Here is a 24,569-nt window from a genome sequence, read left to right as displayed (position 1 = left end):
GTACAAAAAGGAATCCACACTTACGTAACTGATTAAAAAATGGAGATTATATAAAAAAATATATATATGTGAAAGAGAATAAGGAAATAAACTATTCCTGAAGATATACCCTGTATAATTCATAGTAGGATTCTACTCCTCTACACAGGATTAGAATCATCAACATTAATGAATGGTCCGACCCACACCAAGTGCAATAATCTGGCAATATAAAACACAATAATCACCATCTGCCCAAAGCAAATTGCACTTGGTATATCCCTAGAGCCTACTTAACAGCTATACATACCAGGGAAAAAGCTCTGTCACTACAGCATTGTATACGTACAATTATTGATACAAAGCATCTACTCCCCCTCTCACACAGGCTGCACTAACAGGCTTGACACCCGTTCCTTGTGCAAGTTTTCAGCAAAATTAAGCAGATTTTTCCCAACAGTCATTGACCTGGATAACTATTTTATATTGATTTTCTCACCTTCTGAATATTAAATAAAAAGTGTTCAAGAGTCCTTTATTCAATTCTCTGACTTTTCCTGAACAATTATATCCCTCAATAAACTTGCCACTGCTCTTGAATTTATTTTTAGACTGTTCCAAGAAAAACCACTGAGAGTCTAGTATGTCCAAAGGTCTCCCAAGAATGGATCTCAAGGTCATTTGGGTCAAAAAGAACTGATTTTCAAAGCTTTTGAGTGTATCCTGATCTTCTAAACTTAAACAATGTGTTGACTAGAAGCCATAGGACTAAACTTCCTAATCTTCAGTCATGCAGATTAAACATTCTTTGTGAGTTTGGAACCATTGCTCCTGTTTAGACTCTAACCTGGGTGGCTACCAGCACAAACTTGTCTTATTGAGCATACTTGAAAGTTTGCAGAAACGCCAAGCCAAGAATCCAGTATTACGCACAGTATAAGAAAACAAAATTATTTTTCATTATTAACATCGTAACATGGTATTCATGACTTACAAAAAAACTAAATGTAGGATGAGCTCAATCACCCAAAACAAAAAATTCAACCTTTTCTAGCTGCTTTACATATAATTTCCTTTCAGCCCAGCAGTTGTCCTAAAAATCACTTGGTTTGTGTGAGTGTTGATGCATGCATAAAAATAGATTGTTGAAACTAAACTAAATTCTTACCAGCATCATAGCTCTTTTTCTGATCCTACAAACAGTAGGAAAAGCAGAAGTTTTCTGCTCCTATTAAATAATGATGCATTCAGCCAAGTGTACTGACTTTTATGATCCTAAATGATACCTCCCAAAAGTGAGCATAATAATTAAGGAATATTAATCCAAGCAATAGGTGGTTTGGTCTTCAACATAATCTTTAAAGATACTGTTGGACACTTAAATGGACTCAGATAAAATGTTCTTTTGCAAAATTTATTAGATTACCTCAAAAGAAAAAAAAAGAAGAAAAACCCCCAAAACTGAACAGATTTACTTCACATCCCTGTGCAGCCTTGCTCAGCCTAGTTAAATCCCGATGGAACACTTCAACAGGACAAGTGCTGGGACTTCTTCCATTACACTTCTACTCCTAATCTGGAGGCAGAATTGCTAAGAACTGATACCTTTATTTTTTTCTAAATTCTGATTTTTATAAATACCCCTAGCACTAGCTTTCGGGGGGGGGGGGGGGGGGGGGGGGGGCAGGAAGGGAAAAAAGGCAAGCAAAAGTTGTTGGCAATCAGTGTTTAATCTTCCTATTCAGGTAATATGTAGATTTTATTTTACACTTTAAAAAAATAAGCTACTGAATGTATTATCCAGAGAGCTCCCTTTAAATTACTCAGTTTGGCTTCTAACATTCAATTGTGTTGCAAGTAAAACCTGTGCATGTCAGACAATTGGAATTTCAACATATATTTTATCTCTTACTAGTAAATCTCTTACCTTCAGAATCCAAAGCCTGAATTTTTAGCTCCAGTGGTGAATCTTCAAGATAGAGTTCTCTTGTTGTGGACACAATTTGGATATCATGAATTATATCAACTATAGCATCACAACGAAGCACTTGTCCAGTCACTTGAAGAGACATCAGAAAGACCACATGAAACCAGCAACACTGGACATGCTTATCAAGAGCACCACCAAACCAAAATGCACCTCAAATGTAGCCAAAGGCACAAGACACTGAAGGAACTGAAACTGGGTCATGACCTTGACTAATAAACTCTTGGTCAAATGGTGATTGTGGCTAAGCAAGCAGGAAAAGCAGTTCCCTTGCTCACTGAACTTTAGAACAAATCTTTAAAAAAACCTGTGATCTCCACCTACACTAATAATTACAGATGTTTTCTCTGAGTACAGAGTAAGAGTTTCTACAGTGCAACTGCCAGATGTGGTCCATGTCCTAGAGAACTTCATGACTTTTACCCACAGATGATAAACCCCTATATACTTCTTCATTTAGTGACTGTAAGACATTTAATTGGCCATCTGTTTTTGCCTATCTGCCATTATAAAAACTAACCTGGCACACTGTATGACAGACACAAAGGCAATTTCCAGCTTTTAAAATGCAAATTCAGATGTTTTGCATTATATAAAAAGTAGGTACTGAAAATTATTTTCAGCCACTCCACCCACCTTTTTTTTCCTCAAGGAATTACCTGTTTTCCTATTAACACCATTAATACTTATTTGAGGTGTTTAGCAAACGGAACTTTGAAACCATATCCATGGAAAGTCTAAAATTACTATGCATATGAACAGAAATGTCTTATTTTGTGCACTTATAAATCTCTGCTTTGTTTCTGAAGGATGCCAGGATCCCCATAAACAAGTAGTGGTATGCTTACAAAAATTAAAACTTACTTATATCTTCAGCAAAGATGATACTTGTCAGACGTGTGGGCTGTGAGGACTGTGCCTGGACAACAGCCTTCTGTGAACACTGGCGCTCATCCTGATCTGCCAGCTCTATGCTTGCAACCTCTGGCCTGGTGGAGGACCTACAATATTATTTGGTTGTGTTAGCAGGATTTAAGTTACTGCTAGAAAGGAATCAAAGGTCTGGTTTAAAAGCTACAAACATAATTCACATGAGACAGGCTACACTGTCAGGATTGCAACAGCTCCTTCAGGACTTCAGCAAAAGCAAGCGAGGGCTGAAGGAGGGGGAAAGCACAGCCAGAAGCCCACCAGAGCCCAGGCAGACAAACACAGCATTCTCTCTATTGTGGGATGCTCACCGTTGAATGCGATTCAGAGCTATACCCTGCTACTTAACGAAGTTACAAAGCCTCTGGCCCGAGTATTAGCTTAGAGGTGTGGACAAGCAAAAACACATACAGAATATTCAAGCAAAATGTAGAATAATTTTAACTGAAGGCCTGTTCACCACTTGCATTCTAAAAATGTTTGAATCAAAGCTCTAAAAAAACCAGATGTTCTCCCTGATGCCAACACATCACAGTTATGTATGTTTGCTATGGCAGAGACTCTGAACATCTAAGAAACAACATTTTTTAATCAAGAAATATGAATAAAAATATAGTCAGTCTGTTTAGCTGAAGTACATACCACTGTAAACCATGCGAAGTTGTAAAATCACCTTTGTTGAAACATAAGCTTACATGGAATTCTGATCTAAAATTGATGCATCTGTTACTTCCTGCTCCGACTTGTACAGCTTTTCTAAAGACACGTGCTTCAGGAATGAGCTTGTGGGAAGCTCCTTCTCACCATGGATGTGCAGCCCGGTTCCTACTTCCTGTGTGCCAAAAGCGTCAAGATGAATGAGAGGTGGGATGGAAGTGTTTAAAAGTTATTCAAAAACATGCCTCTTGAAATTAGAGATGGTAGCAATGATGGTAGAGGTGGCGAGGCCTGCATGTAGACTGCTCAAAGCGATTGCAGTATTCAAGTAGGCCATACCTCTTGCACACAGTTAAAGAGCATCACCACTCTGGAGCTAGGATGAGCTGCTAACTAACCATTTTGGAGAACCATTTGGGAGAACTGGGTCATAGCTTCTCCACAGAATTCCTTGCTCCTGCTACACCTTCAGGAGTTACTGCCCAGTAAGCAGAAAGGCACCCTGCCTGGCCCCCAGCTCAGAGCCCAGCACCCTGCTTAAGCCTCTAATGAATTAAATGTCTGAAACAGCCATAGCTGTTTGTTCAGAAGTCCTGAGTCAGAGCTCTTTCACAAGGGTCCTTTGAAGGCTTAAAACAATGAAATAAAGCACTGATGACAACACTGTTCAGGAATTGCTTCTCCCAGATGATGACACCGGTTCTGATGAAAACATTGCATTATCCAGTAAATGCAATCTAAACCGGGCACTAGATCCCCACCTGGTAAAGATGGTGAAGCTGGATTGATTTAGACTTTTCTTCTGGAGGATGTTTGAAAATATCCACCTGTGATCTATAGGAAAAAATCTTTTAACTCAGCAACGAGCCAAAGGAGACTTTCATACGGCAGTATCATACATGCCCTTCTCCCCAGATACAAGTTTTACATACTTTTATTACTGATAGCACCAACCAATCCAAAACACTGAAAAACAAAATTTCTTGTTGTAGTGGGTTTGCATGGCAAGGTTTTGGGAGCAGGAAGGGCTACAGAGATGGCTTCTGTGAGAAGCTGCTAGAAGCTTCCCCCATATCTAACAAAGCTAAGGCCAGCTGGCTCCAAGATGGACCTGCCAATAGCCAAGGCTAAGCCAATCCGTGACAGTATCCCTCCGGGATAACATATTTAAAAAGAGGGGGAAAAAATCTGTGCAACAATTGCAGCAGAAGAGAGGAGTGTATGAGAGTATGTGAGAGCAACAACCCTGCAGACACCAAGGTCAGTGCAGAAGGAGGGAGAGAAGGTGCTCCAGGCACTGGAGCAGAGATTTCCCTGCAGCCTGTGGTGAAGCCCATGGTGAGGTAGGCTGTCCCCCTTGCCCACAGAAGTCCATGGCAGAGCAGATATGCACCTGCAGCCCCAGGACCCCCCCATGCTGGAGCAGGAGGATGCCCAAAGGAGGCTGTGACCCATGGGTAGCCCATGTTGAAGCAGATTTGCTGGTAGGATGTATGGACCCATGGACAGAAGAGCCTACACTGAAACAGCTTTGCTGGTAGAACTTTTGACCCCGCGGGAAACCCACACTAGAACAGTCCGTTCCGGAGGGACTGCACCCCATGGAAGGGACCCACACTGGAGCAATATGTGAAGGACTGCAGCTCATGGGAAGGACTCGCATTGGAGAAGTTCATGGTGAATTGTCTCCTGTCAGATGGACACCACACCGGAGCGGGGGAAGAGTGTGAGGAGGTAGAGAAATCAGGAGTGAAGTTGAGCCTGGGAGGGAGGGAGGGATGGCGGGAAGGTCTTTTTAAGTCTTGACTTTTAGTTGTCATTATCCTACTCTGATTTGAATGGTAATAAATTAAACTAATTTCCCCGAGTCAAGTCTGTTTTGCCCATGATGGTAATTGCTGAGTGATCTCCCTGTCCTTATCTTGACCTCCAAGCTTTTCATCATATTTTCTCTCCCAACTCATGAGGGAGGGGAGTGATAGAGTGGCTTTGGTGGGTACCTGCCACCCAGCCAGTCAAACCACACTTGTTAACTAAATCGTACCCATTTTAAAAAAATAACACATCACAGTAAGTTCAATTATCTTAGAGTTAAGAGTTGCAGTCCAGGTGAACATGGACCAATCCAGTTGTAGTCCCAGGAATAAAATTACAAGTTGTGTTTTCAACCTTAAGCAGTGAAAAGCACAATTCTGAAGACAAAACCCAGTTGCACAAGACACCAAGATCCCTTTGGTTCGAAGCAGTCAGTAAGACAGCAAACTGCATTTCTTACAGAAACCTCACATCAAACAAAAACACATGTGTTAGCTCTCTAGTTCCCCTACATATGGGTCTGGATTTTATCACACTACACTGTCCAAATAATGAGGCCCCAAAAGCTTGCAGTCCAAGGGCACAACACTCGTCAGAACACTTTTAATTGTGTGTGGTAATAGCTGCGTAGAGGTTCATTGGACACTACTATGCAGTATGGTATTTTTGTCTTGGGAGAAATTAATTAATTTAAAGAATTTTTAATTCATAATATTGGTGTGCTCCCAACAGTATTTTGCCTACACAAAGACTAGTTTCAGAGGATTTTGAAACAAGACTATCAACTGCTAACTCCGCAGTTTCAAAGTATTTTATCTGCTCAAGGGAAAAAACAACCCATGGCAGCACACAATAGACAATTTAAACATCAATTAGAAGCTTAAGCCCAAAAATTGTTCATTATATTCTAGATACGTAAGCTAAGTACACAAATACAAGGATTTTTTTTAATACTAGGGTTTACAGTGTTTCTAAAATAATACAATTTCTTTTCTATATTAGTAGTACATTTAACTTCCCCATATAGAGAGATTAATTTAAGAGCAAACAATTCGTTATTTTCCTGTTACTCTGTACTTAGGCAACCATGAAAGTTATCCAACATTCTGCAAGTTTCTTTAAACGATGTTAGTATTCACAACCAGTAAGGCTTTTTCTGTACTTGGCTGGTAGGCATTTTAAGCTAACTATGTGGATCCAACATAATATGCATGGTGGCTTTTTTTAAATAAGCATTATACGTATGGAAGTGACTTTTATTTTTATTATTTAGTTCTTTACATTGCTTAATATTCTCTGCCATTCGAATGTTATATATTAATTTGCATTCTTATAGTCTGAATTTAATTATGTTTACAACACAACAGGGGTTTCACAGTGTTTTGTATTTGTTCTTTTAATATACGGCTATGTATTGCAATACATAACCACTACAGTTTGTACTAATAGCAGTGTTGTTAAACTCAACCTAATTACAGGATATTTTTCAGGATAGAAAAAGGAAAGCACAAAGATAAACTGAAGTTTGCATTGAATTTTAGCTGTAAACTTACATACACTCCACAATTACAAAGGAACTTTTAAGCTTTTATGGCTGAATGCCAGTGAACTCTTAGCTGTCACTGGAGTAGGGAACCTGAGATTTGATACTATTTGGCCTCTAATGGTAGTTTAAAATACGATACAGATTATCAACTGAATTTCTTACTTTTTTTTTTCTAAAAAAACATTTTTAGTTTTATTACCAAAAGGATGTCTGCTATTTTAGGCAGTTACCTGAACTGGGCAGGTAAAGTAGGGCCTTTCAGAGGCTTGGTTTACTATTGATTTATATTAATAAACAATCTGTATGACTACTGTTTTTTACACAACATATGAAATATTTGTGCCCCCTCAATATCATCCAGCGGTATCAAAAGCACTTTCTATTTACAGCTAACTCCTATTCAGAGTCAAGTACAGAAAGGATAAGGCATTAATCAAACAGGCTGTATAGCAATTATAGTGGCAGTACTCTGCTGTAACACACACAGGGATCACTATTGTGTTCTAGATGAACAAGAAAAAGAAAATTTTGCTTTAAATGGCATCAAAGACTGCAAATTATATCATCTTCCAATTACAGCAGATCTTCAGCAGCACGTCAGCATGCAATAGTGAGAGTTAGTCTTGTCAGAGATCAAAATTAGATCCTGAGAAGCAAGCAACGGAAAGCATTTCTGGCACTAGCCCTTGATCGCGTACCAGGGTCTAGAAGAAAAAGCAAGGCGGGGAGCAAGCACTAGAAAGAAGAGCGAGATGAGGGGGAAAAAAGCAAATAAATGCCCCAATAATTATTTTCCTCAGAATAAAATCCTACTTACTGAGGAATTAACGACACTTGCAATAAAGACCACCAGTCTTCTTTCCAATTTCCATTTTGTCTGTTTTCACACACACACACAGAACCATGTGCCGATATTGTACCTACAGATCTACACAAACCTATGCCTGCACTTTTTTAATTGACTGTTCTTTAATATCACATGTGAATACTTGAATACTTCCATTATACTTAAATCAGCTGGTTAAAACATTACTCTTTCCCTCGCTCAGCAATATTCTGTTGATTCTTATTGCTTCAGCGTTTTATATTGTTTTGTCATCTCTTCAGACGTGGAGATGCACCACAACTGCCAGTTGATCTAATCTTTTAGAATTTGTATCAGGCATGTAGCCAGAGGGAAACGGGATAGTGAGGTTTTTAAAGAGTTTGGCAAGATTGGATTGACCAATACATTAGACACCTCACTTCTAGTCACTCTTGGGACTAAGGCTGTTGACATACAAAAATGAAGAGTCTCAAGAGCCAGAACAGCATCCAGGCAACTGTAGTTGTATGATAAAAAATAGGTTCCCAGAGAACCAAGGATATGGGAACTGATCCCATTCTGAAGAAAACACAGAGGGAGCCTGGCAAAGTTCCCTCAACTCTTAAGGATTTTTAACAACACAGTGGCAGATTATCTCTCTATTGTTCACTCAATCCTCTCCTAGGATGTTTCTTATTGTACTGGGAAAACAGAAAGCAGCAAAAAAATCCTCCATCCAGTCCTGCTTCAGAAGCAAATAGAAACATCACACACAGAGTGAAGGATAAGGCTTGCACTCATGGGTTTTTATAATGGTGACCAGCCGGCATGCCCATTAACTTGAAAGGAAGCAGAGTTAAGCCAGTGATGATTGTTCTCGAAATCCAACCCAGATGCCCAAATTGTAATGTGGATATTTTGTCAAATCAACTGGTAGACTTTTTAAAAAGATTTTATTCTAAGTGCTTATTTTTGCACCTTTTCTAGCTGCATGAAGGAAAATGGCGTGCCACACTAGTGACAGTCATCTTCCACCTAAGACAATGCAATAAAGGTTTATCCACACAAGTTGTCTGAAATTAGCTTAGCCTTACTGCAAGTTAGAAAACTAAAATATTGCAGATCACTTCCAAAATACAATGTCACATATTGCACTATTTCAAATTACCCATTGTAAACCTTCTCACACGTAGACACCCTTAAAGCTTCCATTACTATGGTGAGACACACACCCAAACCCAGCAAAAGTCTTAAAACATTTCATGGGTGTTGAGCAATTAAAGCTGCCCCAGAAGTAACAACAGCCCCTACTCCTTCTATCCTCCTTCCCAGGCAGGTTATGCTCAGATTCAAAAAACATTTTTTTCAGCAGTAAACCTGCACTACAGGCTGACACATTGGGTAAGAGAAAAAACATGATTTCTTCTGCCTCTTCAACTCTGGCAGAACATCTGTGCTGCAGACCCATGCTACCTACTCTGGTTTTGAGCCAACATGTAACACTGGCCTGACCCACAGCAACACAGTCCATTTCACTTTACCAGCAAGGATATCTCAACCCAATTCTAAGCTCATTTGGCTATCTACAAGAGCTTGAAGCCAAGCTGGAAAAGCACACACTGCAGTGCAGCTTGCCTACCTGCCAGTCAGCAGCGTAGACACCTCCCCGAGAGAGGGAGAACATTTTGTTGCCTGCTGTAATGGCATTAAGAAGTAGGAAATGCAGCACAAGTGATAGCTAAAGAAGGGGTAAGACTAGCAGGAGATAACAATCATTATTTAAGATGTCATTTTGTAATATGGAAATTGTCAGTATCTCACACAAAATACTTTTCCATGAAAGTCAAAGACAGGGTTTTTTTAGACCCATAGTAAAACATAATCCACAACAACTAAACCCCTGGATTATCCATTGAGACTGCCAGTCTTGTAGCAAAGTAACAGACCTTGATCAGCAACACTCTTATTCAATACACATTTTTAAAACACGTAAACCACCACATACATCCCCTAGAGTGATAAGATCAATTTACAACCCAGTATTAGAAACATGACAAGATAAGGAGCTAGAAAATGAGCTCTACCTGCTAACTACTGCAACAGCAGCGCTGTATGTAGGCTTTGGTTTCTCTGGAAGCACCTGTGCATGACACAGCTCAAACACTACTCAGCTGCTGGATCTCTCACTCCAGCTCCCTGGCACCTGCTAATCTCCCAACGGCACTTAGCTTCATGTGACCTCTGTGAGGGCTTCAGTAGCACACAAATGCTTTTATTTAAGGTGGCAATAAAGTCTCATTTGTTGTATTTGCAGCAAACAACATTATACAGGGCCATTATCACCGTTGAACAGTTTCCTATAACCTTGCCATAGCAAAACTTCTGACTTCAATGGTCAATGGTTCAAATTCAATCAGTTGCATTTCTCAAAGTTAACTCCTGAAGCTGAAACTTTCTACCAGTTCTCACCATGTATCTCAATTCTAAAAGATATGAAATGATATCACAGACATGTAAGCATATTTATCGAGGACAGATAATTTCTGCCATAAATACCCTATGCCATGCTGCGTACCTTGGGGAAAATGTTGGGGGGTTTTGTGTGTTTCCCTCCCAAAATGTTATTTTGGTAAGGCTGATTTCAAGGAGGCAATTCTGCTCCTAAATGCTTTCATTCTTCTAGGTGTCATTTCTGGATTAATGTAATTGCAAGATAAATACAGATGTAATTTAAATGCTAAAAATATCTGCTCAGACTGTGTTTTATCCCTAAAGATAGTACCACGTACAGTATTTACAGATGGGAACACCGTATGCTTTGAAAAAAAAAGCTTTTACCAAAAAATAATTTTAACATAAAGGCAACCCAAACTCCAGACGGCACAAGCATCTTGAAAATCTGAAAATAATTTAAAGCTATGTGTGTAACTTTATCATTGCTCTCAATCTGCTCTGGTGATGATAAAACTTGACCTTTTCCCTCGGAATCACTGGAATTCTCAGACACTACTACAACCACTTTGAAAATATCCTGCTTTCAGAGGTAAACTTGAAGCCCCAAAGGGAAACTGGAAAGAAATAAGGTCACAACATGTCATAGACTCATTTTTCATGAAATTGGACACTCAGGTTATGAATTCTGAAAGTTTGAGATGACTAATGCAGTCCTTCAAATACTCAAAGGATGTCTTTTGAAGACAGATGCTGCTTTTAAGACAAGAACAGCATTTATATGCTACCCCTAACCTTGCAATCTCCCATATTACATAACCTCAGTCCCCTTCTCAACACAAAGGGCCTGAAACTTGTAATTTCCATTCCAAATCCTTGCTTTTGTGTATGCAAATCCACGGTCATTTTACAAATCCTGGGTAAGGCACAGCCAGTACTTCTTAAGTCGTTACATTTAGCACTTCACTTTAACCGTTTCCCACCAGTAATAGCTATTACTGACAGCTCTAGCAGGAAAGTACAGGAAATTTGTCAGCAAGTAGCAGTGGAGTTGCCTGCCCCTCCAAAATACCCTTCTTTCTAATCCTCTGCAGTTCAAGGCCTGCGAGGTCAAGGATGTAGAGGATAAGACTGCTGCAGATGCAATCTAGCAAACATGCTCTGAGCACCAGGAGCATTACTGCTCCTGCTCAGTCACACACACACAGCTACTGCTTCCTCCTGACGGTTTTGTAAGCACACGTTGAGCTTTACCACCCACATCCTGCCAGTCCCTGCAAAGCAGAAGTGAATAAATACACATTTACAACCCCAGTACAGAAAACGATGACACACTCTGTATTAAGCCGGCATAGTTCCTTAATTCTCAACCAAAACTAATCTCTGAAGAGCAGACAGAGAGAGTGGATGGAAAAGCATGTTAGAGTCTTTCTGCATTAGGGATACAACCTGTTGCTGGCAACATAACACGCTCTGCAGTGGCTACAAATCACCCTCATTAGAAGTAGGTATGTAGACCAAATCTGGTACTCCCTAGAGGACAATCTCATATCTTTACATCTGTAGATTTCAGTGAGATTTGCAAAGGTCTACATATTTCTGACAGCTGGATAGCACCCCAGCATCACCAAGTAGCTGGAAATTAGGTAAGACAGTCTACACCTCCCAGATTTTGCTAGTGCTTTGATGAGTTTGGGTTTTAAGTTCATATGATGTACTTTACCACATAAACCAAATCCTTTTAAAGATTCCGTTGTCTTTAAAGATTACTGAGGAAAAAGAAAAAAACATACTTGTGAGATTTTCACTATAACGGTCCATATAAAAATTAAACTACACGAGCACAAGCAGCTCATCTAGGAGCCTGTTTCTGTCAACTCTTGAAGAAACTGTTATTACTGCTCTTGTGTGTAATGTGCTCAAATGTGAAAACATGCTCAAACGTATAAATTCTCACAGATCAAAGGCTGGAACAAGCCCAGGGATGAGAAGTGTAGGACCAGCAGGTAAATAAACATATACTGTGAAAACACAGCCCTACAAGATGTATTCCAGTAACTGTCAGCCACAAAATAACAACTGAAAACTGCTATGCACATGCATCTGACACCTAAAAGTATCATTCCACATATACCTTGACTGCCACTTTTTTTCAGGTGGGTATGTCCTGCTCATTACTGATCCAAATTACAATTCAGGTATGCTAAAGGAAGGACAAGGAGTCGGTAACGTTTAACATGACTGCGATGCAGCTGCTAAACCTGCACAGATCGTGCTATTTTGCCTTTACCTCCTGGTGCTCAACACAACCCAGACCTGCCTGCCATGAGCCCAACCCGCACACCTCCCCCTTGTGCAAGGCATGGCAGGACTCCCAGCCACAAGTCCCTTGGATGTATCCCATTCCCTCAGCACCAAGGCCTCCTAAAGAAAACTGGGAAAGCTTTGATCTTTTACAACTTGACTTCCTTGTCCCCAGGTGATGTTCTCAAGGTGTTGCCTATGCCTAAAGTAGCATCGAGAAGCTCTCAACATAGCAACATACTATGACTCCTTTACATCCATACACTGAACTCAAAGCCATCAGACCTTTGTTACTGCCCACGGCAAAGGAAGGGGTATTTTTACACCAGCAGCATAAAGTATGAGCCCTGGGTGCTGTCCCCACACACGTGGGGCTGCAGGGCAAGCATGTGTGGGGTGGTGCTGTGGGTACACAGGCAGCAGAGAGAGCACATCGGGTGGTGTGTGGAGGCAGGGTGGGCATGGCTAAACCATGACAGTGGGGTACATGGAGAAGCAGGGTGGGCATGCATGGGGTATATGGGGTGGGTGCACGTGTGGTGTGAGGCACACGCAGGGGGCACCCAGCCATGGCTCGAAGCTCCCCCACAGCAGGGACCTTCCCCTCAGGGCCTCATCAGCCCCAGCCTCCACACTGCTCCCCTCTCCTGTGGGTTTAACTCCCACTGCAGAAGAAAAAACAAACAAACAAACAAACAAACCCCAAACCAAACCAAAAACAAACAGCGAAGGTTTGTAAAACCCAGCCTCTCCCCTCAGGGATTATCTCCATTTCTGCCCCCACACTGCTGGGCCACGCTAAAAACCGCCCGAAGCGAGGGGAAACGGTGAGGGGAGGCCTGGTGCTGCTGGCTCCCTCAGGGGAACGGCTCCAGGCGAGGAGCGCTCAGGCCCCACCGGGCCGCGTTTTCCCGCCGCAGGCTGAGGAAACGCCGCAGGTGCATCCGGGCGGCGGCGACGGAGGGAAAGAAGCGGCGGACAAAGAGCAGCGGCACCTACACTCACCATCGGTAGCAACCCTCGCTGGCCTCTAGCGTGAAGTTGACGCGGGTGCCGCGGGTGAATGGGAGCAGCACCTTGGGGGTGTTGAGCTTGGAGGAGGCGGTGAGATGGAGGGAGAGGAGGAGAAAGAGAGGCAGCGCCTGAGGCGCGGGGGTAGCCATGCTCTGCCACGAGCCGCCGCCGGTGGGGGCGGGAAAGGACGGTTGTGCGCCCCGGGCGGAGGGACGTCAGCGGCGGGGCAGGGCGCCCCGGGGGGCGGAGGGGGCGGGCCTGCCCCGCCACTGACGTCCCTCCACCCGGGGCGCACAACCGTCCTTTCCCGCCGAACGGGGCAGGCCCGCCCCCTCCCCTCGCCCCCTCCGCTCCCCGGGGCCGCGCCATCGCTGAGGTAATATGTAGCGGCGCCCGCTACGGGCGCTCCCCGCAGCGGTTGAGGCGAAGGGGACGTCCACCAAGTCAAACCACCGGAGATTTTAGCAGTTCTAAAAGGCTCCTATCGGGGCATATCATGTTGGAAACGGCTTGAAGAATGGGGCAGGGAGGTGGGTTTTCTTCACGCGATGTGGCTGTCACCAGCTGAAGGGATAAACTTGAGGGTTTCGGCCTGGATGGTGCTTATCACCGACCAGAGCCTCCTCAACAGCTGGCCTCAAGTCATTTACAAGTGGAGCATGTGCTGTTTTCACCCCACTGGGGACGTGGGATGAACACTGTGGTGTATAAGGTCAGCTTCACCTTGCTCTGGACAGCACCTTCCAAAAGTCCTGCTGAAGGCTGAGTGAGGTAAGCTGTTGTTTTTGAAAAATATGATTTACAGATTAAAAAACAAAACAAAACAACCCTAACTGGATTAAATCCTAAATCCTATGGATTAGAAAACCCCTAAAAAAAAATCAAGGATATGGGTATTACATACTGTACTCTTTCAGCGTGCACATTATGGTAGGTAGAGTCGTAGACTCATTTAGGTTGGAAAAAATCCTTAAGAACATTGAGTCCAGCCATTAACCCAGCACTGCCAAGGCCACCGCTAAATCATGTCCCTAAATGTCACATCTATGTGACTTTTAAGTACCCCAGGTATGGTGACTTCATCATCTCCCTGGGCAGCCTGTTCCTGCTTGGCACCCCTGTCAGTGAAGAAATTTTTCCTAATACCCAGTCTAAACCTCCTCTGGTGCAACTTGAGGCCATTTCCACTTGTCCTGTTAACAGGGAGAAGAGACCCACCCCCACCTGCAGACAGCCCCCTGTCAGGCAGTTGCAGAGAGTGATCAGGTTCCCCTGCATTGAGTCTCCTTTTCTCCAGGCTGAACACCCCTAGTTCCCCCAGCCGCTTCTCACAAGACTTGTGCTCCAGCCCCTTCCCCACCTCTGTTGCCCTTCTCTGCACACTCTCCAGCACCTCAATGTCCTTCTTGTAGTAAGGGGCCCAAAACCGAACACAAGATTCAAGGTGCAGCCTCACTAATGCCGACCACAGAGGAACAATCACTTCCCTTGTCCTGCTGGCCACACTGTTTCTCGTACAAGCCAGGATGCTGTTGGCCTCCTTGGCCACCTGGGTACGCTGCCAGCTCATATTCAGCTGGCTGTTGACCAAAACCCCAGGCACAGTGATGCTAACAGCTAAGCTAAGTTCTTTTGTTATAAAAATACCAATTTTCTAAGTTAATTTTCAATTAAGAAGACTTATTTTCCTGTACTTTTTGTATCCTGGGGGAAAAAAATGGTCCGCAGACCAAAATGCAGAAAAAAGTAAAGAAGCTGAGACAAGGAACTTGGTGTACATGAACGCTGCAAACCAGGTGAATACCACAAGCAGTCTTGGTCTGAGTTGCTTGGAGCTCCTCCAAGAAGTATAATAAGTAGCTAGATTTCGTCAGCCAGTCTAAGGCAAACTTGACCTTTTCCTGTGTATTGCTCAAAAGTGTGATGGAACAGCATGGGAAGTAGGGCAATGTAAGGAGAAGGAGGAGGGAAGTTTTAACCATCACTGACAGATCTGTAATCATTTAAGTGTGTTCAGAGCCTGGAAAGGGATTCAGGAATCACAAGTCTCAATTTGATTTTTTTTTACCTTATATTTTGTAAACTTATTGCAAAATGTGTATTTTGCCTCCTGGTGGTGATTGGACTTTGTAGTGGATAACATTGTATTACTCAGTTCACTTTGTTACAGATTTTTTTGCTGGAGACTTAACTGAACTGGTGATTTATGTAGAGTCATGCTTACTCCTGTAGGATGGGATTTCTGTGTATTTAATAAATTGCTTTTTTAGAAACTTTGAACACACCTGAGAGTACTCTTGAAAGACCATTATTTTTGTAAGTCAAAAGTCAGCTGGTATTGCAATCTTAATTTGTCCTTGTCAGTATGCATTCACATGTGTCATTATCTCAGCATATCTTTAATGGTAGGATCTCTTCACCATTCATGGTGCATGGGAAGCGTGACGCTCCTGTATTAATCAAAGCTATTTAGTAGATGAAGTTATTGTATGGAGGGTCTCCCTGTCCTTACCTATGACAGAGGGATGGTATATATATGTAGAAAGAGAAGGGATTTTAAGAAGGGGACAATCATCTTGGAGTTAAGATAGTTAAATTCTGCCCAGGAAGATCAGAATCGGTCCAGGGACACCATCTGAGAGTTCTTATTTAGGCAGTGTAGAAGTTAACCAGTTCTTATCACTTCAAAGCAAGTAAACTTATACAGGGCTTTTTATTTACCTAGCCGTATTTTTTTTCCAGTATTTATTCAGCTAGTGTGTTATTTATCAGTACCTCAGCAAAGCCATTCCGTTTTCTATCCAGAGGACTGTGTGCTGCCGGACAGTTAACTTCTTACTGCAGCTTCTCCTTGTGTATTACTCATTTTCTGAATGAACATCTTGAAATTGTGTGGTCTGATTTAGAGAAGAGCTGAACTTTACAGTTGCAATTTAAGTCACTGGGAGCTGGGCCCAGAAAGATATATGGTATCAAAAGCTCTGGCAAATAAAGCCACTACACCTTAAATTGCTGCTCAAAACAGTTATTATTCTCTACCCCTTCTGTCAGTTAATCTCTAACCTTCCTTCATTGGCGTGTTATGAAGATAAGTTCTGTAAAGACTCAGATATTAGGGAGGGATGATGATAAAATAACCCATGAATAAATTTGTACAATCTGTTTACGGTTAGTATAATTACAACTGAATGGATAAGAAGTAGGTAGTGAGTATACCTGGCATCCTGTGCTGTGAATAAGGTGAGACGTCTGTATCCCACTACTTCCTAGCTTTTAAAAGCAGGTTTTGCAATCTCAGTATGTCTTCACTTTCTTTCATCTGCAGTGTATGGTGATGAGTATTCAGTGTGTTCCTGGAAAATTATTGTTGTTCTCAAATACTTGTTAGACTTGAGTGATTTTCATAAAGAACAGTGAAGTGCAGTTAGGAACATAAAGCTTACTGATGAAACGTGACAGTTAAGTACAACAATTAAATGACTGACATCTTTCAGAGCATACTCAAAAGCATACTAAGCAATCGTAAGAGTAGATTAAGGCAGGAGACACTGATGAGCAACTTTGCAGTTTCCATTACACAGTGAAATTATGAAGTGAATTTTCTCCTTAAACTGGAAGTCATGCATTGTAGCACTGTGTTAGCATTAGAGACTATTTTGCATAGAGAACAATTGGCTAGGAGGAAAACAGTGTAGCTGCATGCTCTGTGAGAAGTTATTAAAATCATGGGTTGACAATGTGGTTGCTGCAGTGCTCTACTTTCTTTTTCCATATGGCTGGGATGAGGCCAGTATGGAGTCAGCGTATCCTTTCTCACACTAAAACAGTGCAAAGAACATAAAAATAACGTCCAGTTGGTGGTGTAGTTAGCTGGCATGCTAGAGAATTGGAACTAGATAGACGTATTAGGTATATGAGATAACTTTACATACATATCAATGTACACCTGAGTAATTCTGATAAAGAACAAGATGGAAATTTCTTAGTCACAAAGAATGCAATTATAGAATGATAGAGGGAGTACTTTAGTGAGCCGCTTAATTTGAGAGGGATAAAGGCAAACAATAAATGGTTATTCTCCAAGCAGCTGAGCCATTTGTGGAAGAATTACATTTTAAAGAGATTTAAGAGGCAATCAAAATACACGCAGTAAATAACAAAACACCAGGTGCTGATAATGTTTCTACTGAAATACGGAAATAAAAGGGAGAGAATTACTGAAAGATTTTACAAACTCACTTGGTTCGCCTGAAGATCTGAAAACACTCCCAGGGAAGCAAGGAGACATATATTTGGATTAGATGTTTTAAATTAATTAATTTATGGTGAAAAGATAATTTTTAGAAAACTAGAAAAACCCTGTATCAGTATATCATGGAGTGATCTATTCACAGTGAAGTGATTTTAAATCTTTGTTCAAAAAAAGAAAGCATTTGAATGGCAGTACAAGGACTTGAGGAGCTCATCATGTTCAGGAAGGCTAAATCAACTTGGTATGAATACTAAGCATTTATCTAATATTAGGGTTATGCATACATGCTTTCCTGCATTGAGGCCTGAGTCTCTGACAAATTTTGAATGAAGCAAACCTCAGGTTCTAGAGTTCATTCAGGAAAAAAAAACCAGGCTGCTAAAAAACTACCTGGTCAAGGAAAATCTGACTTTATTTTCAGGCATTTCATATTTTAAAATGTCTGAATAATTTAAGATCTTTAGAAAGGCTCCTCTACCAAAAACAAAACCAAAAAACAACCCCCCCAAAAAAACAAAAAAAACCCAACCAAAAAAAAAAACCCAACCATCCCACAAACCTCCCCCACCCCCAACCCCAACTGACTAATTGTGGCACAGAAGGTAAAATTGGGTCAAAATGATAAGGCAATGAGGTATGGAAGATTATTTTAAAGTGTATTGGGTCCAGCTAATGCAAAACAATTCCACTCATAACCCTTGCGGGTATGTCTATACTCATGTGTTAACAGTATAGGGCTGGATGTGTAGTATCAGCAGCTAAATGTATTGCGTACAATTTAATTATAACTACAGTTTCGTTAAACTGAAAGAATCAGGGCTCAAACAGTAGTACAATAAAAAATAAACTGCACTATCATGCTTATGAACCTCTCAAAATAGATTTGAAGCTAAAAAAAGATTTATAGGCTAGAAGATTTAAAGGCTAAAAATTTTTAAAGGCTAAAGACTGACTGACAAATAATAATAACCCATTCAATGGAAAGACTGTTCCTCTAGGGATGAAGCTCTGGTTGAGAAGAGCTGTGGAGTTGGCTACACCAGGCTGAGTAGGAGATGAAAAGGACAGTCTAACAGTTCTGGAGAAAGACATTTGTCTGGGAATAATAACTTAAGGCAAAAATAACAGCCTTGGGCCTATATTTTGTCTGATGCTGTCTGTGTTTAAGCTCAAGAATAAAACAGTATCCTACAAAAATTGCTGGGAAAGATGGCCAGTTTCCTTCCTGCTTATCAGGCTGCATCTCATTACACTTCAGCTGCTCCTTTTTTGTCTTAACCATCACTGATCTCAAAGTACAGTGCTTTTCTTGTTATTTCCTGGCTGACCAGCTCTATGGCTTTCCTTGCTGCACTTTTTTCCTGCTTAGTTTGCTGTCTGGTTCCATCCTCATAGCTGCAGAGCCTTGCAAAATATCTCCACCAAAGAAAAAATCAGTCAAAGGATTTAAAGGACTCCAATATATGAAAAGGTACTTAAAAAACAGTCAACAGAGAATCAAGATTACAACTGGTGGTGTCCCTAGTTCGTAGTCTAGTACTAGCAAAAGTCCATGGGAATTAGTAGTTCACTAATCATTGTATTTGAACCTGTGGTTATAACCATGCATTATTTTAAAATTAAATGGAAGATCTTAAATCCATACAAATGCACATAGCTGTTAAGCTTGGCTGGCAAAATTTATTGAGTAGGTATTGATCCTGCTGCCAGAAGTGCATGGGATTGGTTCCAGCCTCTGCATTGTGTCTCTGTTCAGCTGCTCTTGCCTACTTACAAATTGAATCGTTAAGAACAGACATTACACTTCATTACTTTAAAATAGATATCGTAGACTTATAGAGTACATAAAACAATATTCCTTTTTCAATTATTTATCACTTTCTCTACTAGTAAAGTTACCATGTTCAATTTATTGTATTAGACTTTCTGTATCTTCATATGCCTATTGATTTTATGAGAACATCTTCTCAGCCTTACAACCGTTCTCTACAGAGATAATGATGGATTGACAGCAACTATAAAACTGAACACTTTGGTTATGCCTGCCAGTATTTTCCTTCCAAGAGAAGATGTTTGGCCAAAGGCAGGCATAAATTCAGTAGATTTCCAAAATGAAGGCAGCCAGTTAATTGTAATAAAGAAGGAAAATTTAAAATTCCATCAAGGTTGACTTCCTTGAGGTTATTCAGAAAGGAGCACTTGTGTTTAGAACATCAGTAAAATAAGGGCCAAACCTGCCATACTTTGCGTAGTCTAATCTGCCAGGGATGTCACTGGGAGTTTTTGAATGTACCAGATAAGATTGCATCCCAAAAGGGAAATGTAGCTTTTTAAAAATCCCTGTTCCTATCATATAAATCAATTTGATATGCGAGACTTTCCCAGATGGTATAAAAACCCATGATCTTATTAAAGTATTCAGGACAAGTCTGATAACACTGAGATTATGAAACAGTAACATCAAATAAAAGTAAATGGTATTCACTTCAGAGTTTATCTACCTTTCTAATGTAAATTTATGGTTATTAAAGTAGGTCATTTACAACTGTCTTTTCAAGCTGTTACATTACATTCTTACATAGCAGTGCTTTTGCCATGTACGTTTATACACAGATAGAAACCATATAGATGAGCTATTCACCAAAGGGATGAATGCACGAGTGATTAAAATTTCCATGATGAGACAAATAACAAACAAACAAAAATCCCAACCTTTGTTTCTGCCTGAAATACATCAGGGGAATTTAGGAAAACACAGTAATCTTAAATCTTCAAAATAATTAATACAGTTTAAAAATAGGCATGTGAATATGTTTAATGACTTACTTAATAGTACTAAGGAATGTCAATTATGATCTTTTCAAGGTTACCTGGTTGCAAATTATGTTATGTACTCCTCAGAAATTTTAAGTGGGCAGTCAAGTACAATAATTCTGAGTCTTTTTAAACAATATCACTGTTCTGAATCAGTTTATTATTCTCTATGTACCATCAGTCTGGGGGCAACTTACAAAATTCCATCATCTTTTTCTATTTTTCCCATTCTATTCCTGCAGTAGTCTTCTGACCTCACTTACCTCAGCACTGACAATGATCTAGGCAGGGGTCCTCAAACTATGGCCCACAGGCCGGATACGGCCCCCCAGGGTCCTCAATCCGACCCCCGGTATTTACAGAACCCCCTGCCCCACTCCGCTGGGGGTTGGGGGGGGGGAAACCAAGCAGCCGCAGATGACTGCCTGCCACTTAATCCGCGCACCAGCCCCCTGGTTAAAAAGTTTGAGGACCCCTGATCTAGAGGGCTTCTATACGCACACAGCAAGACTGTCAGATTTCCTGTGTGTTTCTCCATATATACTGGCAGTATACAGTATGCATTTCAACTGTAAAATTACAATTTCTTATTCAAAATATATTCTATTTTTCCCATTCTTATATATACATAAGCACAACAAATTCAACACCTCTTGCTGACCTTGAAGAATCCTAACACAAGTTCTGTTATGTGTATAATGAGTCCTTGCAAAGGAGATATCAGTGCAGTAGAATGTTAGTAGAAAACCAGGAGGTGCTCCAATATACCACAGAATATAACATATCAGGTACACACTGCACTGAAATGAACAGATTTCTATTTTGTCTCCTTAATTCCTTTCAGGGTCACTTTTCTAGGTATCACTTTTCTACCTACCAGTCAGGTTACCTTGGGGAATGGAATATTCAACATTGAAAAAAGATATGTAACAATAAAATTATCTTCAGTATGAACTTGCAACTGTAGATTTGTAACAAAAACAGCTAAATGCAGTGTCACTGTGACAAATTCACTTCTGATAGTGGGGCAGTGGACAGGGATTTTAAAGGTTTCTTGGTATTTTACAAATACTGAAAGAATCTTGGCAAATCGAGGTCTAGTCCCAGCAGCACAGAAAGGCTGGCATGAGTAAAATTGCACCCAGGCTAGCAAAGTATGGCACTGCAAGCTAAACTCCATGGCTTGAAACTGAGGTCTGAATTTTGCTGATTGTGGCCATCTCTACATGCACACATCTTTTTGTTTCTGTGTTGACTGACTCGTCCTAGTTACATGCAAGCCTTGTTTTTGCTGTTGCCCCTTCTGTTCTGCATCTTATGCTGCCACTCTACCACTGCTGCATCATGCTTCACAGGTATTAATTAATGTTTTTCACAGCTGCCTATTATCTGTATTTTGCAGATGTGCAGTTAAAATCCATGAAGGAAATCAGAGTTTATGGTAGAAAATTCATTCTTAACGATCAGTATCTGTCTAATATACCAAGTACCTTCCCAGTCTACTATACGGGTTTTCCAGGTGACCTGTATCATGTCTAGAAATGTGATTTGGGTGAAATTTGGACACTGTCTTAGACTTTCTTCAGACAGGACACAGTAGCATTAAGTCTTGCTGGACACCTGAATATCTTGCACACAGACACAGTGCATACTAAAATCTCCTGTACAGATCTGAGTACAGCAAATCAGACTGTACTACCCAGCCCAATGTTCCACTGAATAACAAACATCTAAATTTCTGTGGTGGATATATGGAGAAGAATTAGGACACACTGAATGCTGCCCTACACTCACACAACCACTGAAATAATAGTCTAGTCTGGTTACAATGACCTTCACTTAGGTTTAGACCCCCAATTTCTATTTGAGATTGGGTCTTAGTTTCTGAAGTTGGCGATCCAGATGGTATAATGTGAACATTTACTTGATGATGCAGATAGCATCCAGTAGGACTTAGAATGCTCCGGGTTTTTTTTTTTAAACTTTAGCAGAATTTTCTCAGCATCACACATTAGGAACTTTTATCTGCCTTCAGGCATTTTGTAAGATCTTCTATCCTAAGTAAAGGACTCTTTTGACTAGAACTTATACTGAAAACTTTAATAAGACAAGGCACGTTTTCCAAAGAATTTTATGGCTTCCTATGAAATGGCCGATTAGCTCAGTAATACAGGTTATTAAAATGTTGATAGTTTAAGCACATTGTTACATCTGTATAATTTTGTGAACATTTGTGCTAATAAAATTTTGTCTCTTAAAGTGTTCATGAATGAAGGAGGTTCATTTCAAGAGCATGTGAATATTCATTAGCATTTTTTTGTAGTCTTCTAGCTCTTTGGTACAAAGTTCAAACAACAGGATTTGTGCTTGGAAGATACTAATTAGAGCATTTAAAAACTGCTATATGAATTACACACCTTTTTACATGTTGAAGTATAATAGTTTCAGAAATAACTCAACATTCTGCTGATGTTTATAACATACTTAAGTTTTAATACATTATTTTTTCTAACAGTGGCAGAACACTAAGAAACTGCCCTTTTTTGTGTGGCTTGGTGATATCGTTCCAAATACATTCTTTTCTTACAGAAATGTCTGCTACAGATACTATACCAAAGTGTCAGAGAAATGTGAGAAATTTTCTGATATCTAGAAAAAACTAAGTGACCTCAACAAGGAAGCATGTCCTGCCAACATGATAGCTATAGTAGTCGTCAGTTTAGTTCATTTTTTTCATCTTCTACTTTAGGCTTGGTTAGCTATGAATTTTATACCTTGTCCTCTCTGGATCAAATATATATACAAGTTCTAACATTCCAAGGATATTGTAGCCAAGGCACTTTAAACAATTTCATGGGGGAAAAAATGATTAAGGTACTGTTTGATAGCTCAAAAGATTCTGTGAACATAAAGTTAAACAGGTATGCAGTGGTGATATTTCCTCTTTTTTAAATTGGTTTGGTTTTCCCTTAAGTAGCCTGTTTTTTCACAAGCCCCATAAAAGACAGTGGAAATTGCAAGTGCTTGTGCTTGCAGAGTTTTGGGTGGTTGTTTTCTTTTCCTTTTTTTTTTTTTTTTTTTAATTTCAGATTAGGGATAAATCACAAGTCATCCTGATTGTCACTGTCAACACTGTTGTTCTTATATAGAGAATTTAATTAGGCTATCAGTTTTCAATTCAGCAGGAGGTTAATACTAGTATGTCCCAAGGATCTGTACCATAGTTAGTATTTAATACATTCATTAATTATGCAGAAAGTCAGCAATGAGGGGTAGAACCAAACCAATTACGTCAGCAGGATCTGCAGATGACAAAATTATTTAGTGTAAGTCTCTGTAAGAGAAGGCTGTGATGAACTTCACAGAAACAGAACTGCGCAAATTGGCAGCATAATGGTTGATGAAATTCAGGCACTGACATGCATGTTAGAATGAAAAATCTGAATTGCTTGTGTGCATGGCCCTGTTCTAACTTACCACTAACTGCTAAGGGAAGAAAAGCACCCACCTCAATTAAAAACTTCTCAATGCCCAGCAGCAATCAAAATCTAAATATGTTGTAACAAAAAAAAAAAAAAAAGCATAGAAAATACTTAAAATACAGTGGAAAAATATTACTTTCAGTTTTACTTTAAACTTTACAATGACTAGGATCATTCCGTCTCACGAGATATGATAGGAGAGAGCCGTGTCTCTCATAATTCCTAAATCCATCTTCAAATCTATTTTGTTTATGATGCAAGAAGCTGGAAGCCCATTCTTATAACACATGTTGGGTTGTGTAGGAATCTGTGAAGATGGTTTGCCTCCCTTTGCTTTTCATTATCAAGCTCAGTGCCATTTGGTGATATTTCTTGAATGTTCTTCTGTCGATTTATCAGGAGATCTACTCTCTACAAGATCATCAGTCTGCTTTTATTCATTTAAGATCACCCTGAGGACGTCAACATCAATCTTCCATTTTATTTCTTCTAACTAGCTGGCATCTTGATGGCACCCTTTTTTAGGTCCTTTA

General features: G+C 40.4%; 1 protein-coding gene across 2 annotated transcripts in view; it reads right to left on the bottom strand.

Moving 5' to 3' along the window:
• The window catches only part of NUP210 (nucleoporin 210), a 68,882-nt gene extending 55,184 nt beyond the window's left edge, over positions 1 to 13,698 (bottom strand). The window contains exons 1-3 of one of the 2 annotated variants that reach the window (XM_040591231.1): positions 13,480 to 13,698; positions 2,831 to 2,967; positions 1,907 to 2,038 (exon numbers count right to left, since the gene is read on the bottom strand). In XM_040591231.1, the coding sequence (XP_040447165.1) occupies positions 1,907 to 2,038; positions 2,831 to 2,967; positions 13,480 to 13,637 (427 nt within the window). In that variant the 5' untranslated portion in view covers positions 13,638 to 13,698. The remainder of the gene's footprint in view (positions 1 to 1,906; positions 2,039 to 2,830; positions 2,968 to 13,479) is intronic. The other variant, XM_040591232.1, reaches the window with a different exon arrangement.
• Between the last annotated feature and the right edge of the window lie 10,871 nt (positions 13,699 to 24,569).

Source organism: Falco naumanni, chromosome 4, assembly GCF_017639655.2.
Source record: "Falco naumanni isolate bFalNau1 chromosome 4, bFalNau1.pat, whole genome shotgun sequence".
Classification (NCBI taxonomy): domain Eukaryota; kingdom Metazoa; phylum Chordata; class Aves; order Falconiformes; family Falconidae; genus Falco; species Falco naumanni.
The sequence above is the reverse complement of the archived record's forward strand: the minus strand, read 5'-3'. Positions and strand labels throughout refer to the sequence as shown.